General features: G+C 28.1%; 2 protein-coding genes across 5 annotated transcripts; one reads left to right on the plus strand and one right to left on the minus strand.

Annotated features, from left to right (window-relative positions):
* Positions 1 to 4,947: 4,947 nt before the first annotated feature.
* LOC145190365 (TNF receptor-associated factor 4-like) lies at positions 4,948 to 8,479 on the plus strand. Of its 3 annotated transcripts, none has more exons than XM_090089481.1 (8): positions 4,948 to 5,020; positions 6,151 to 6,333; positions 6,425 to 6,479; positions 6,686 to 6,790; positions 6,912 to 7,076; positions 7,203 to 7,280; positions 7,369 to 7,443; positions 7,540 to 8,479. In XM_090089481.1, exons 2-8 carry the CDS (start codon positions 6,161 to 6,163, stop codon positions 8,113 to 8,115), a joined length of 1,227 nt encoding a protein of 408 aa, XP_089945607.1. In that variant the 5' UTR covers positions 4,948 to 5,020; positions 6,151 to 6,160; the 3' UTR covers positions 8,116 to 8,479. The 3 variants fall into 3 exon arrangements, with proteins under 3 accessions (XP_089945607.1, XP_089945608.1, XP_079923331.2); XM_090089482.1 differs by having other exon boundaries at positions 7,524 to 7,831; XM_080067205.2 differs by having other exon boundaries at positions 4,954 to 5,163.
* A 3,661-nt stretch (positions 8,480 to 12,140) lies between these two features.
* Positions 12,141 to 16,174, minus strand: LOC145190323 (uncharacterized). Of its 2 annotated transcripts, none has more exons than XM_090090883.1 (7): positions 16,156 to 16,174; positions 14,779 to 14,808; positions 14,579 to 14,665; positions 14,374 to 14,480; positions 13,023 to 13,275; positions 12,682 to 12,842; positions 12,141 to 12,525 (listed from the first exon to the last, which is right to left on the minus strand). In XM_090090883.1, the coding sequence occupies exons 3-7, from the start codon at positions 14,634 to 14,636 to the stop codon at positions 12,427 to 12,429; spliced, it is 678 nt and encodes a 225-aa protein (XP_089947009.1). In that variant the 5' UTR covers positions 14,637 to 14,665; positions 14,779 to 14,808; positions 16,156 to 16,174; the 3' UTR covers positions 12,141 to 12,426. The 2 variants fall into 2 exon arrangements, with proteins under 2 accessions (XP_089947009.1, XP_089947008.1); XM_090090882.1 differs by lacking the exon at positions 16,156 to 16,174 and adding an exon at positions 15,006 to 15,109.
* Between the last annotated feature and the right edge of the window lie 78 nt (positions 16,175 to 16,252).

Below are 16,252 nucleotides of genomic sequence, written 5' to 3' on the forward strand. Positions count from 1 at the left end.
CGTTTGCTTTTTTTGTGTGTCTATGAATCTGTCGGAGATGATCCTATCTGTTACAAAAGGAATGTAACCACATTGGGTTAACATCGCCTTTAATTGGATAAAAACAATAACACTACTATAAGTGTTATAAATTGGTTTTTGTTAATTTCTTGCATTTAAGTAAAACATTTCGTTTAATAACAGACCAGATAACCTTCATAAACTGTTTTAAGAGACTCAGGAAGTTTGGATAAAAATAGATTTGATCTTGTAATTTCAGATAATTCGAATCTGTTTTAAAAAAAAAACTCGTCTCGGAATGAAACGAACTATATTATAAACATGCGAAAAGGCAGAACTTCGGATAGTGGTCTGTTTTAAAAAAAAAAACAATCGAAAACTTATACATGCGAATTAAAGATAAACAGTTTACTCATTCTTCAATTTTGTCAAGTTAAAGCTAATTTTTATTAAATATCGTTTGATTTTTTTAACTTTTTAAATTTGTTAATTTACTGATTACAAAATTAAATTCACTTTTTTTTCACTGAACAAAAAACATAAGCTAAAAAAAAAAAAAGGAAAGAGTTAGTTAAATGATAATAAAGAATGTACAATTTTTAATAGTTTAGAAGCATTGAGTTTTCGTTTTTACAATTATAGGTTTTTTAGTATTTTGCGTATCCACCTTTAGTTAGAATACAAACACAAACTCTTCTCGGTATAACTAAGTTGTTTATGGGACTTTACACTATGCTCTCTCAATTCGTATTTTAGTTTTTCAAGATTGCTTAGAAGTTGTTTTGATAATTATTTATCAATTGAATTGACTTGGCCACCCTATTCACCAATTCCATTGGGTGAATAGGGTGGCCAAGTCATTTTTCATTATTTTCTGCAAGTGATGCTTTGGTGTAGTTTGAAGTGTGTGCAGCTGCTCCATTTTGTTGAAAAATCCAAAATTGACGAAAATAAACATTTTTTCAAGTACTTCAACTTTTCAGAGTTAATTCTTCTAGAATAAAAACAGCATTGCCGAACACCCTGGTAGCTAAAACCCATCCCCCCAAACACCAATAGAACCTCCTCCTTTTTGAACATTTAGCAAATCTTGAAATGTACTTGTCCTGAAACATACTTTTGACTTGATTGATTTTTGGTTTATAATTTCAAAGTCACTTTCATCATTTCAAATAACTTTTTTTTTTCAATTGCTCTATGATCCAGCTTTTACACTCTTCGCATCATTTTAATATATATTTTTTTTTATCAAGAGATTTTACAAGTTTTAACAGCAAAATAAACACTTTTATACTTTACTTTTTACTTAATATTCTTTTAATAGTTCTCAGTGAAATAGATCTATTCCTGGAAATAAAGAAGCGAGCTTTTTAAAACTGGCTCAATTATCTTTTTTTTTTTTAAAACTGAATCAAGGATTTTTTTGGATAAAGCTTAGCATTTACTTTTGAAACGCTCTAAAAAACTCGTTGTAGTAACAGACATATTGCTTATGTCTTTTATTGCTACTATATATAAAGAGCTAATTATTATATAAATAATGATGTAGATACAAATGATACTATATTACTAATATAATTGCAAAAGTAGATAAATATTTTGAGATTAAATAGAGTTTTGAAGACCGTTAATAAAGATCAACTAAATAAATAATACTTATTTTTCGCACATTTCTTTTGTATTCAACACTTAACATATAAAAAAAAAACGGTCTTCAACTTCGTTTTGTGATGTGGAACTCTCCCTATGGCTTTTTGGAGAATCCTGCATCACAAAATGAAGTTGAAGAATCGAATGAAGTTGGATTAAAAAACAACGCAATTTTTAAGCCGGCTGCCAGTTTAAAAAATGTATATTTATCCGCTGAGATCTAACTGTTATAATACAGTTGGCTAGACAGAGGGCGAAATCTATAAAGTAAGATTGCTCTATTAACAGCAATAATGTATTTTATAGATGGTAGCATTCCTGTTCGTGTACGTCAAATTCTATGCAAAAATTTTCTCTTAAATTTGAAGCTCTTGCCCGAAATGTGTATTAATACACCATTTTCTAGAAACCATTTTCAGCATAAAATCTCTCAATGCTTTAAAACCGATTAAAATCTCTCTTTGTCTTTTCCTTAAAATTCCCATTATTACACTTTTGTTTTCATTTCCCTTAAAAATTCTCATCGAAAACCTCTTTAACCATTCAATCATTTAATCCTTTCTTTTTTCATAGTCCGAGAATAAATATTCGATTGAAATTACCTAACTTTTGGTATTATTACATTCTCTTTTGATGACAGACTTGAGATCATTGAAGTTGTTAAATTTTTTTGTCAAACGTTTTTAAAATTTAAAAAAAAATTCCACAGGTATTCAATTGAATTATCATTTGAAAATTGAGATTGTACATGAATTTAGACCGTGGTGATGTATCCCTCTCGGTGATATTTCATTGGTAATCTATTTAGTATTGCATCATAGATACCGTACGTCTTTAAATTATTAACGTCTTAAAATATTTGTACGTGGTTCATCAAATCTACACTACAAAGAGAACATTTGTTATGTTCCAGTGACACATATTTTATGTAAAATTTCATTTTTAAAAGTTTGGTCAGGAGCTAAATGAAACTTTAATCCATTTGAATCACGAGCTGAATTTTATTAACTTTACTTATTAAGTTTAACGACATACTAACTTTACAATTTTAAATGATATTTTTCAAGATGCAGATATTTTCCTTTTGACCCGTCTTTTTTTTTGTTTTTTCTATTTTAAAAATCTTTTTATGCATCTTAATAGATGTACACAAATGTTGCAAGTTAAAGGCTTCTTATTCTTTACTTTCCTACATTTCTTTGTACATGAAATAGCAACTTAAGTTTTATTAGGCATCTAAGAATATCTTCATGAGTGGAGTAAGATTAATTTTTACATGGAACAATGATGCCCACATTAAGCTTGCTTTCTATAAACACCATTTTATTACTAAACGTGTAACGTGTGTTCCAATAAAACAATAAAACATTAAACAACAAGTGTAAATGTTAGTTTTTTTTTGCTCGAATAATGTACATCTCAATTCCATTCTTTTCTGGTAACCCTTTATGACGGCCTTCATTCAATCTTATTTTAGTCAAACTTGTAAACTCCTGCACCACCTCTCGAGTGACTTTTTTAAACAATACTTAATTCTTCCGAATTATTTTTGAATATTTTTGGCTTCCCATCTTTCCTTGTAGTTCAAACCTTTCAGATAACCCAAAAGTCTTCGATTGGGCATATCTCAGGACAGTTGGCTGGGTTATCGTTTTTAGAAACATAATTAAATAATACTTTCACTGCCCACAAAAGCAATCAAATTTTTGGTATAATGAGCCGAATTTAAGTCAGATCAAAAGACATAATTGTCATCAGAATATTGTTCGTATATGAGCAGAATCAAAATATTTTCAGCACAATTTTTTGTACTTATTGTTGTTAACTGAATAGCCAAGATTGCTTGATTAAGGATCTAGTCATACCTTAAAGTTTAACTGTAAGCCATACCAACACTTTGCTTTCTAATTTAGCTTGAAGTTTGCAGAAGAATTCTTGACGTCACTGGAGTATAAACCATCATTCTCAACAACTGTGGAATTTGGCAAGTAAAATAAGATTCTTCATCTGAAATAAAATTCTTGCTAAAAAACCTTTTAAATAGTTATGTCCTTAAGAAACATAATCCTGCCAACTATAAGTTTTATTAAACAAAGGCCATTTAAATAAATGCATACGCATTTAGGGCGAGTGACAGCTCTTTGCTGCTCAAACAGCTAGTAATTCCCGTTGACGGTATTTGATGTTTGTCTTTGTTTTTAACAATCTATGAGTGACGATGTGGTCGGATTTTTTTCTAATGGTTGCTTTGGGATTATTTTCAAAATAAGAAGCAAGTTGATTGACTTTACATTTTGTCATTTTTGTGCCTATTCTCTTCAGAGGATTTTTTTTTTCTGCGCTCAGTTCCATTTCATATATTTTAACTATAAGATATAGCACGAGGAATACAATTTATATAATTATATAAACAACTTTCCTTGTGTTATTTTTGTAGATCTTATGCAAAGTTTTCTTACGTCTAACATTTTCCAACTCAATTTTATAACTGATTTTTGATTAATTCACTTTTTTTTTTTTGAATTACATATTATCTAGTTTATGTAAACACAAAAGCACATGTTGGTATTTAAACATTTACACATAAATATTGAAATTTGAGGAGTTCCATTTTTAAGGGGAACACCTATTGTTAAGAATATTTTGGTGGTCGATGATATCCTATTTCTTTCTACGCAAGATTTGATGAAAGACTTCATATTTATAAATATTCAACGAAGATAGTACTCTACTTGGTCGATTGAAATTTGAATCCATTGAAAAAAAAGGAGACGAAAATTATTCTAATTATTTCTCTTGTAGTTTTCTTTTTTTCTGCGTAATTAGCTTTTAAGAAGATACCCATAAATGAAAATCTTTTTCCTGGAAAAGTAAAAGTTTTTTATGTTCTTTTATTGAAAAGTACCTAAAAAGCTCTTCACTTTATGGATGGTTGCTTTAAAAGGTTCTTGACCCAAAATACACCGGAAATACAATCTTTAGTGGCTTGACATACATGCTAATTGTTGTATCTCACATTTTTTTTATAGTTAATTAAATAAAAAGTTTGATTCTGTTTGTTTTTTAAGAATCTCTTTTTGTAATGTTAGACTTAATTTGATTGTCACTATTTTCTGCATAATTTCATCTATTTCATTTGAATTCTGTGAAATGACCTCAGTAGAGTGTAAAGGAACGTTAAAACATTCTTCTTTTTTAAAAGTTAATCAGAAGAATCCACTATTGAATCAGATATTTTCAATGGGTATGAATTATTCAGATTGCATATTTAAAGCGGACGATTTTCACCTGCAAATCTTCAATGCTAAAAATGATCTCCAACGAAAACACTTCGCTGTTTATGTTAGAATAATTTTTTTTCTCAAAGAAGGTAATATAATGAGAGCATAGTTTTTTTTATTTAATTATTCGTATTAAAAAGGACGATATCCGATTTAAACGACTCACATTAGGATTTTTATGCATCAAATACGTTTGGTATCTTTGACAAAACTTATTTACGAGAGAAAAAAGGTAAATGTTCGAATTTAGAAATGAAGTATTTTACAGCAACTATTACTTTAAAAGGAAAATTATCTAATTCTTTGAAAAAAATGTTTTTCAATTACCATAATTTTACATTTGTGAACACAGGCCTCGCTCTATAAAGTTGTTAATCGCGTAAAAAAATAACGATATTCCGCTTTTCTATTTTTTGAATCCTGATTGAAAAGACGGATTTGGAGCAACTGCTAATCATTTTTATACCAAATGCTTCTTTGTAATGTAGTTACATCAAAATACATGAAGAGGCACAATTTTTATATTTTTAATGTTTTAAAAAAAAGTTTTTTTAGAAACGACGAGAATCAAGGGCAATTTAAAAAAAAGTGCAACTCTTTTAAAAGTAATTTTTTTAAAAAAAGAATAAAAAAAAAAAAAAACTAATTGCAGAGTAAAAATATAGTGAGTGTCTTGTTGCAAGATAAATTATTTATTAAGAAAAACCAATAATCACATCCGTGAATTCATCAACCCGGAGGCGATGTTGAATGGATCGGCCTTAAAAGTATTGATTGAAGCTAATTACGTGTGAGCTGCAAAGTAAATCAGACATCTACTAAATAAGAAGAATCGGAAAAAGATGTTGTAAAGCTAGAAAGTGTGACTCTGATCGGCTGACGTAAAATGTATTGTTCTTTTACTAGTTTGTAAACATCGTTAACGTGGGCGAGTTACTACGCTTTTTTACAATCGATTAGTTTCAAAAATTTCTATATAAAAAAAGTTGCTTAAAAGAAAATATTTTTACCTAAAATTATTGATCATCTCTGAAATTTAAAAAATTACTTTAAGATGGTTTGTTTAAACGTTGCATCAAACCACATAATCTTTTTGACTAGATAATCAGATAAGTTAAAAAAAAATATGTCAAAAGTAGTATCAATTCCCTAAGGACCGATTTACATTAATGAAAGTTTTTTCGTCAGACTTTAACAATTCTATTACTTATATTTTTAGTATGTAGACCATGGTAGATGCAATCGACAACAGACCTGATATTGGTGGTTATGATGCGATTTTCATTAATCCGTTACCAAGTGATTATGAATGCCCAATATGTCAGTCCGCTTTTCGAGATCCGATACAAATAGAGGAGTGTGGGCATAGATTTTGTCAGTCATGCATAAATGAAGTTAGAAGGTTATCATTCATATTTAACATATAATCTGCATAAAATATAGATATAAGCGAATGTGTATTTGTTGACATTTATCTCTTTTTTTTTTTTCAGACAACGGGGAATACTTACTTGTCCTCTGGACCGGCAGCAAATCAATGCAGACAAAGTAAAAAACGCAAAAACAGTTTTCTCGTTTTTGTAACCATATTTTAAACAAATTAAATTCACTAATAAACGAAAAAAAAAAAAAAAAAAAGTAAACAAGTTTTGTAATATTTTAAATTTTATCTTCCGAAAGATAGTTTATACATTGTCTTTTTAAAAAATATTTTTGATATTTTTTTTTTTTTTAATATTACTTTTTTTTAAAAGATGTTTCTTGACAAAGCTGTAAAAAGGGCGATACTCTCATTGAACGTAAAATGTCATTATTTTTCAAGGAAATGCGAGTGGACTGGTGAACTGGGAACTATTGATGTAAGCTTGCTATGAAAACAAAGATTTCTTGCTTTCGTTTTAAAAGTCTTTTAAAAAAAAAAAAGGTGGTTCTTCATGGCAACTTGTTTTTTATAAAAGTTATTTTTCTAATATTTCTTAGGATCACATCAAGAGTTGTCCCTACGCAGATATAGTATGCCCTAATGAGCTATGCCAAGATTTGTTTCCTAGAAGAGCTCTTGCACAACACTTAGAGCAACGATGCAAGTACCGATCTGTCAACTGTCAGTTTTGTTCCGAAAAATACGTTTACAAAGATGTTAAGGTAATTTTATACATCATTGAGGTTAGATAAAGTTTGCCATGCTTTTCTATACAGTGCTAACTTATGGCTGTGATTATTTTCTAGAGCCATAGGAAGCATTGTAAAAATAGATCTATTTTTCTCTAGAGCCATATGAAGCATTGCAAAAAATTTCCCTTAGAATGTGTCAATAAATGTGATAAAAAAGACATACCACGTGATAAGGTAAGCGAAAGAAGAATTGTTAATACAAATAGAAAATATTAGCAGAAAAAAAAAAGAACAGTTTTCAAACATTTTTTATTTGATGTAGATGGCATCTCACATAAATGAGTGTCCACTTTCGGTTCTTCAGTGTCCGTATTCAGAAATTGGCTGTGTATTTATGGTGAGTATTCCCAACGCTTTTTGAAATGAGATTAATAAAAAAAAGAATAAAATTCTTCTTTGAATTTTTTTCTTCTAAAGCTTCAATTATTCATAGGGCCAAAAAGAAGCTTTGGATATTCACATTAAATCAACAATTAATGATCACTTATCTATGGCGATGGCTAAAATTCGAATTAACGAATCCCGTTCTTTATGCACTAACGGTATTTTTGTTTGGTCGGTGCCAAACTTTCGATATCAATTTGATACGGCAAGGAATTCCGATGAGGAAGTAGCGATATTTAGCCAGCCTTTTTATACGTCCCAGTACGGTTACAAGTTAAGAATAAAAGTTTATTTAAACGGCAGAGATCGAGGAAAAGGTACACACTTATCGTTGTACTTGATTATCATGAAAGGGGAATACGATAATTTGCTGGAATGGCCGTTTAACCAAAAAATCACATTTTACTTACTTGATCAGAGCGAGCAAAGAAAACACAAGGTGCATCAACTGAGTCCAAACAGATCGTTACCGAATGTAAGAGCTGTTTTTAATCAACCAAGTTCCAGAGAGAATCTTGGAATAGGAAATCCAAGTTTTGTTTCACATGAAGCAATGGATGCTGGAGGATATTTAAAAGATGATACATTGTTTATCAAGTGTGAAGTAGAACCTTTTTTAAAATAGAGTTTCATGGAAATATGAATACCTGAAACTTTATCTCCAAAGCATAAAGCATGGCAAACATAAATATAAAGGAACTTTTTCTCCAAACTCCTCAAACAAAGTTAAAATGAAGTAAAATTATCCTTGATCTTTTTTGAGAATCAAACGAAGAACAGTGTCACCAGCGAAAACTATTACGGAAATAGTGTGACCAGCGAAAACTATTACGGAAATATATTTAATTTGTAAAGTCAATAAAGCGTTTAACATGGAACCAGATTCAAGGAAAGTAGATTAGAAGAACCGGCATCATCAAATTATACAAAAAGCTAAAATTGAAACAAATATATTGATGTTAAAAATTTATAAATATTACTATTATCAATATTATTTTTGTTGTTGTTATTACTATTATTATTATTATTATTATTATTGTTATTATTATTATTATTATTATTATTATTATTATTATTATTATTATTATTATTATTATTATTATTATTATTATTATTATTATTATTATTATTATTATTATTACTATTATTATTATTATTATTATTATTATTATTATTATTACTATTATTATTATTATTATTATTATTATTATTTATATTATTATTATTATTATTATTATTATTATTATTATTATTATTATTATTATTATTATTATTATTATTATTATTATTATTATTATTACTATTATTATTATTATTATTATTACTATTATTATTATTATTATTATTACTATTATTATTATTATTATTATTATTATTATTATTATTATTATTATTATTATTATTATTATTATTATTATTATTATTATTATTATTATTATTATTATTATTATTATTATTATTATTATTATTATTATTATTATTATTATTATTATTATTACTATTATTATTATTATTGTTATTATTATTATTATTATTGTTACTATTATTATTATTAATGTTGTTATTATGTAAATATGTATATGTATGAGATAAAATAATAATCGTGATAAAAATACCATTATTTTAACACATATTGGTTTATACAAATATCACACCACTTTATTTTAAGAACTAATAACAAGTATCATTAATATCATTGTTGTTGCCGTTATATCAAACTATTTCCAATGGCGTTGGAAATACCTTGGATGTCTTTCGTATCGTTGAAATGAGTGGCGGAGAAAATAAGTTTAAAAAAAAACAAAGAATAACAATATTTTTGAGTATATAAATATTTTAATCAAGGCCAGGAAAAATCTAAAATAATTCACTATAACCGGCTGTAAGGAACAGCACTATTAAAACCTGAAGAAATTCTTCTTATTAAATGTTTTGATGACTTTTTTAAAGTAAATACAGCCAGAAAGGACGACAAATTTTAAGCCTTGTCACGTTTTTACTTTTTATCTCATATGTTTAAATTCTCAAAATTTAAATGTATAATGCCTTAAACTATCAGTTTTTGTGCTAATTTTTGAACTAATTAATGTTAATCCCATTAAAGTTATCAAAGATAAAATTCCCTGAATATATCAAAGATTCCCTGAATACAAAAAACGTCGATATCTTTCTTGCATATTTCTTGACTCCGTATTTTTTTTTTTTTTTACTTTTAATTTTTTGATATCAAAGCATAAACCAGTCTCACTTGTTTAAAAAATTTTCGATTTAAAAATGTGAAAAAAATGAAGCCATTAAATTTTCAGCTCATAAATTGCATATTTGTGAATTGTTTGTTTGCAGACAAAATGGATGTGTAAGTTGTATCAGTTTTATATAAAGTAATGTGAGGGCGGGGTTGTTGTGAGCGCAGAGATATTTTGGGCGAAAATGTGTGAGTGGCGAAGACTTTGTTCAACGCGGAAGATATTGTTTGAGAAGCAATAGTGTCATGGCTTCGATAATATAAGGGGATATTTTTAAGAAGCGCGAGGAGTGTGCAAGTGGTGAAACTCAATAAAAAAATTAATGCATGTAGTTACAATAATAATACTGCCTATTTTCTATATATGAAATATATAGAAAATAATGCCACTGGTTTTTCATTTCTTACTTATATTACTTGAAAAATATAATCAACTATTTATCTCAGAAATATAATTTTTTTTAACATTTATAAATACAAATAATGATGTATTAGTACCAATAATAAAAGTTATTCAAAGATTTTTTCTTTGGACTCGTAGCCAAAGTGTCTTTCTTTATTAGAACTATTTTCACTTAAAAATTTTCTCTTTCCCTTTTTCCAAAAAATTCTTTTTAAAATCTTCCTCAAAAAAAAAAAATCTCTTTCAGATTTTCTCATAAAATTTTCTCATAAAGTTCTCTCAAAGATTCTCTCGTGAAATTCTCCAAAAATTATCTGCTGGATTTTCTCATGAAATCTTCCCGTAAGAAAATCTCTTCTCATGAAATCTTACCATAAGATAATCTCTTCTCATGAAATCTTACCATAAGATAATCTCTTCTCATGATTTCTTCCCGTAAAACTCTCTAAAAAATTCTCTCAAAATTCTGCAAGATTTTGTCAACCGTTGTTTTATATATGTAGTCTATATTTTTTTATGAATATCATTTTATATTACTTTTATATTTATACTATATATTATGTCCCTTAAATCAAGTATTGTCGTAGCATAAACAAAGAATTTTATTTTCAAGTTTTGCTAGCGTTTTCATTTAACTTTATGTATGTATGTATGTATGTATGTATGTATGTATGTATGTATGTATGTATGTATGTATGTATGTATGTATGTATGTATGTATGTATGTATGTATGTATGTATGTATGTATGTATGTATGTATGTATGTATGTATGTATGTATGTATGTATGTATGTATGTATGTATGTATGTATGTATGTATGTATGTATGTATGTATGTATGTATGTATGTATGTATGTATGTATGTATGTATGTATGTATGTATGTATGTATGTATGTATGTATGTATGTATGTGTGTGTATGTATGTATGTATGTGTGTGTGTGTATGTATGTATGTATGTATGTGTGTATGTATGTATGTATACATACATGCATGCATATACACATACATAATCTATGTATGTATGACTAAAGCAAGTGCAGAAAAAAGTTTTTTTAAACTGAAACTAATTAAAACTTATCTGCGGTTTTACAATCGCAAAATTTTTGCTGAAAAAAAAAAGCCCAAGTAATTAACATGCGACATTATTTAACCACTAGAAAAATATAGTTTGACCTGTTTAAAATTGTATACTTTATGTAAATAAAAGATTTCTATGTTCTTTATTGTTGGACTTTGGTTTTTTTTTTTTTTTTTTTTTTTGGTGGCTAGTTGGTATCATCGAGGAAATACTAAACAAAGTGACCCAGCTTCTTAGTAAGAAACTTCAAAAAAGAAGACGTAACATTTTTCACTTTAAAAAATGACTACTAATACCATAAAAAATGACACGTGATAGTAAGTTGGGAATAAAGTTAATTATGCTTAACTTTACTGATATCTTTTTTTGATATTTGTACGTAAAAAAAGAAAATATCTCAGAAATAACTAAAGCAGGGGGTACATAACATCTACAGATATAAGTGTTCATGCAAGAAAACTTTCATAATGAATTTGTGTTATTTAACCAAAAGCTTCTTTTTCAAATTTAAAACATTTTGTAACAACACAATTTTCAAGATGACAAACATGACAAAAACTGGGTTGTCTCTGGGGAGCAGGCTTAAATACATTTCTTGAATACTGTAAATTTATATACCATATATAAATTACAGAATTATGTAATATATAAGAAATTTATAGCTGAAAAAGATGGGAGTGTATTGTTTCTTATATTCTATTTCTTCGATTATAATTACTTATATACTTATGAAGTCAAATGTGCACTTTTGTGACTGCATTTTAGGCCATATACCAGCAGTAAATTGACTTACTGACAGAAAAAGAACGCAAAATAGTTTTTCTGTCGTTTCTAAGCAACAGTAGTAACATCTTTTAAAAGGACGAAAAAAGAATAAGAGACAAAGATAGCTTAGATATAAAATGAAATTGTTACACTAAAAATGTACCATGTAATTGATATCACTGAAGCTGCAATAAAATTCCAGCTACAAGTATTTTACATAAAATAAAATATTTATAATAATTTTTTTTGTTTGACAGCACATTTACAAGAACCAAGAGAAAAAAATTAGCAATTTTTTTCTATAGTAATTTTCATGAATTTCAACATAATATAATAATTTCAACATCTAAATTTCATTAAGATCAACATTTCACATTAACAAAAAATGTTTTAAATTATGTGTTCAATATTCAACATCCAAACTTGAACCAATGTCACGCTCAGCAAAATCTCCATTTATTGTTGAGAAAAACATGTTGCGAAGAAAGGTTTTCGAAATCGGAGAGACATTTTGGCAAAGTGTCTTTTTTAAAGAAAAGCTAAAAACCAGAATAAGTTTGTGTTAAATCAAGTGATAAATGTATTTTGTTAAATTCCAAACAGCTGTTGCAAGAATATGTCCAACGATATTCTTACAATAAATTGAGACAAAAAAAAAAAGTATTAGAAAAATTACTACAAAAAAAGCTACATACAGAGAGCATATACTTTGAAGGATGCTCTAAATGATTTCCGCTAAGCGCGCCATTAGTTGCGAAACCGAAGGCGTCTAGCAAGTGGTTGTTGTACATAATAAACACCGGAAAGAAGTCGTTGCAATCCATGTCTTTGCTAATTCCGTACCAATAATGCTGTCCTGAGCAAGCAAAAAAAAAAAAAAAAAAAAAAAAAAAAATTTATTTTGAAATTACTTAACGCATACCATTTTTTCTTTCGAGAAAAAGTAATCTAGGCATGTTCAATCAGGGCGACAAATGGTTTTTAAAACTCAACTTAATGTTATCAGTCTCACAATTTCAAAATACGTAATACATACCCATTCCCCAGAAGCATCGTCCATTTACCCATTTTGTACCTGATAAGTCTTTTTCGTGTAAAGGTACTTCCATCAGTTCATTTTCTCCATTAAAAATGACAAGTTTGTCTCCTAAAACGTGACTGTCTCTCTTATTATCCTGTTTGCATATTATCGATGGGTCAGTAAAATAAACTGTAATGTAATAAACGTTTCCCACTTGATATATCGCCTTCCCAATCCATTTTTTTGCAACTTTAGTCTCTTTCGGTATCTAAAAGTTAAATTGCTATGTTTAATATATTAATAACTCTTTATTTGTAACATTAAATCATCATCATCTTCATCATAATCATCATCAAATTTAAATTATCTTTATTTCAGTAAAAATAACAAATTTAATCGACTTTTATTTAAATTATCATCGTTGCTGGCGCTGTTGTTGTTGTTGTTGTTGTTGTAGTTGTCGTTGTTGCTGTTATTTTCGTTATTTGCAATTGTTGTCTTAACAACTTTTATTGTCTTTGTGAGTCTAAATTGTCTCTATTCTCATATTATCATGCTAATGACAAGATTTTAGTTGTAACTTATACCATTTTTGCTTATTTTTTCTAAAGCTTGAGTTATAAGTTCTCTTAATTTAGCATCATTTCAAAAGCATTAAATAAAAAGGTTTATAAAAGTATTTAAAATGTGCAGATGTTAACAATTTTTGAATCTTATCAACATAATGTTCCTGGCAACATAATGTTCCTGGCAACATAATGTTCCCGGCAACATAATGTTCCCGGCAACATAATGTTCCCGGCAACATAATGTTCCCGGCAACATAATGTTCCCGGCAACATAATGTTCCCGGCAACATAATGTTCCCGGCAACATAATGTTCCCGGCAACATAATGTTCCCGGCAACATAATGTTCCCGGCAACATAATGTTCCCGGCAACATAATGTTCCCGGCAACATAATGTTCCCGGCAACATAATGTTCCCGGCAACATAATGTTCCCGGCAACATAATGTTCCCGCCAACATCAATGGAAATAATTAACTTAAGAAGATACAACAGTAACACAAAAAAAAAGATTACGTAATTTCTAATAGGTTGGAAAAATACAACTTTCCTATTAATCAGATTGATTGTTTATTAAATGCTACTCAATGTTAAAGCCTAAAACTTCCTTTAAAAAGACTTTTTTTTTTAATTAAACGATTTAAACTTTAAAATATGACTTTTATATTTACCTTTCTCGTCTGAGTTAAACTAAATAAACTACATCACAAATTTGCAAGATTAGAAAATGCGACAAACAAAATACGAAAAGTTTTCAAATAATTTATAATATTTTGAATCACTTTAAATGAAATTTACCCCCATTTGAACTCCTGCAACCAAACCATTAACGTCAAAAATAATGAATGTGTCCATTCTGTCCCCTTTTGAGTAGATTTGACCTTTAAAAACTCCATCATCAGTTGCTTCATAACAAAACAAAAAAGATTTTTCAGCAAATGCTGTCATGTTTTTAAACTTTCCAAAAAAAAGTGAGAAGGATAACAAAAAATATGAAAATTACGTTTGCAACCATCTGAAAGCAGTTCCCAACCGTGTTTCAATGCATCTTCTACATTCATCGGAATTGAGTGATGATGACCAAATGTTACTGAAAACAAAAGGTATAGAATATTTTTTTATTTTTAATCTTAACAAACGTCAAACAACGGAAAACAGTTTTATGAACAAAAACCTTTGCCAAACCTTGTAAAACATCATTACCTGACAAATAATTCCAATTTGTAGAATTTGCTAAAAAAACAAATTAAAGGTATGTTATGTACAAAAAAAGTCAGCGCGTCAAATTTTATATCAAAGCAACAGAGAGTAATCAACAGAGAGTAATAAAAAATCAACAGAGAGTAATAAAAAATATGAGATTTGAGATATAAAAAGCAGAGGAAAAAAAAAAGCCCTCGGAGCTTTATTCAAAAGAATGCAGTTCTTACTCGCGTCTGTTTCTTCATTAAATGAATCAGCAAGATTGCACGCAAAAAGAACCGTTAAACAAAATAAAAACGAAAACATCTTAGCTGTTTGGAAGAAAAATGAAATTTTGAAAAGCTAAAAGCTTAAATACTTTTTAATGAGTTATTTTTAGAACAGCATGCAACGCCCAATTTTGACCTCTAAAACTTTGTAAATAATTATTCTGTGTGGTATTTTTTTGTGGATTTGTTTTATTAAGAGGAATCAACAAAATCATAATCTCTAGCAGCAAAAATTAAAAACATTTTTAAACGTTATAAAAATATAAATTTTTCGAAATCTTTTTAAAGTAACAGATCCATTTTTCAAGCCAACATTTTGCAACAGCAGAAACAAAACGAAAGTTTTTTTTACTTTATTTTTATTTTTAGAAAATTGTTAATGCAGCAATAATGACGCAGCCATGGTAACAAAAAAAATGCTTCGTAAATTTTTTGACCCGAAATGTACCCTACATACGCACATTTTATTTTCTAAAAAAAAGAAAAGAAAAAGTAAAACTAGTTACGCAAAACGAGTATTGCCTTGATGACAACAAAATAACAAGCTGATTGCAGTGATTTTCCCTGATGAAATTACGACGCACGAGAAATTCATCTTAAAAGTTCACGCTGATTCTCCCTCCCCATCTCCTTCCCGTTTTGTTTACATCTGCACGCTTATTCGATGTAAATAAAGATATAATCAAAATTTCTACTAACAGAAGAATTGTTTGTGTAAAAAATGGACTGGTTAATGAGAACTTTAACAGCGCAAATAAAGCTATCAACTTTGTAACAAAAAGAAAAGTATTAAATTAGTTTAAGAAATAAAAATCGAATCTCATTTCTTTGAAATTCCTTGAAAGAACGAAAGTTGAAAAATTTTTGGTTCTTTTCTGTTATTTGTCCCAATTCCCTAAAAAACTATAAATCAACAACAAAACCAGTTAACTAAAAAGAGTTCCGTTAACTGTCAACTGTTGAAAACAGTTGGTAACCATCTTGCCAAATGCTATTCATGGTTTCAGTTACTTTCAACTTTTTACAATTTCTTGTTGTTTTTTTTTTACATTGACTCTAATAATGGTTTAAAAATCTGGGATACTAATATAAAGTAAGTCTTATTTACATTAATTATTCCATAACAAGTGTTTTGGGTACTCTTTAACAAAACTTGTCTTCAATAAACCCTTTTAGTTTAAAGTTTCTTTCTTCAAATTATAACA

This window comes from Hydra viridissima, unplaced genomic scaffold (assembly GCF_058129835.1).
Source record: "Hydra viridissima isolate aposymbiotic clone 2 unplaced genomic scaffold, HvirCarnegie_v1 scaffold_6, whole genome shotgun sequence".
Taxonomy (NCBI): domain Eukaryota; kingdom Metazoa; phylum Cnidaria; class Hydrozoa; order Anthoathecata; family Hydridae; genus Hydra; species Hydra viridissima.

What these genes read in the sequence shown, in the direction of transcription:
- LOC145190365 (XM_090089481.1), top strand. Translation starts at nt 6,161, where the DNA reads ATGGTAGATGCAATCGACAACAGACCTGATATTGGTGGTTATGATGCG. An exon ending in AGCAAATCAATGCAGACAAA is followed by an intron (nt 6,480 to 6,685) that starts GTAAAAAACGCA and finishes TTTTTTTAAAAG; the next exon opens with ATGTTTCTTGACAAAGCTGT. An exon ending in GTGAACTGGGAACTATTGAT is followed by an intron (nt 6,791 to 6,911) that starts GTAAGCTTGCTA and finishes AATATTTCTTAG; the next exon opens with GATCACATCAAGAGTTGTCC.
- LOC145190323 (XM_090090882.1), bottom strand. Translation starts at nt 15,084, where the DNA reads ATGTTTTCGTTTTTATTTTGTTTAACGGTTCTTTTTGCGTGCAATCTT. An exon ending in AAATTGGAATTATTTGTCAG is followed by an intron (nt 14,666 to 14,778) that starts GTAATGATGTTT and finishes TTTTGTTTTCAG; the next exon opens with TAACATTTGGTCATCATCAC. An exon ending in CTTCAAAGTATATGCTCTCT is followed by an intron (nt 12,526 to 12,681) that starts GTATGTAGCTTT and finishes TCTGGTTTTTAG; the next exon opens with CTTTTCTTTAAAAAAGACAC.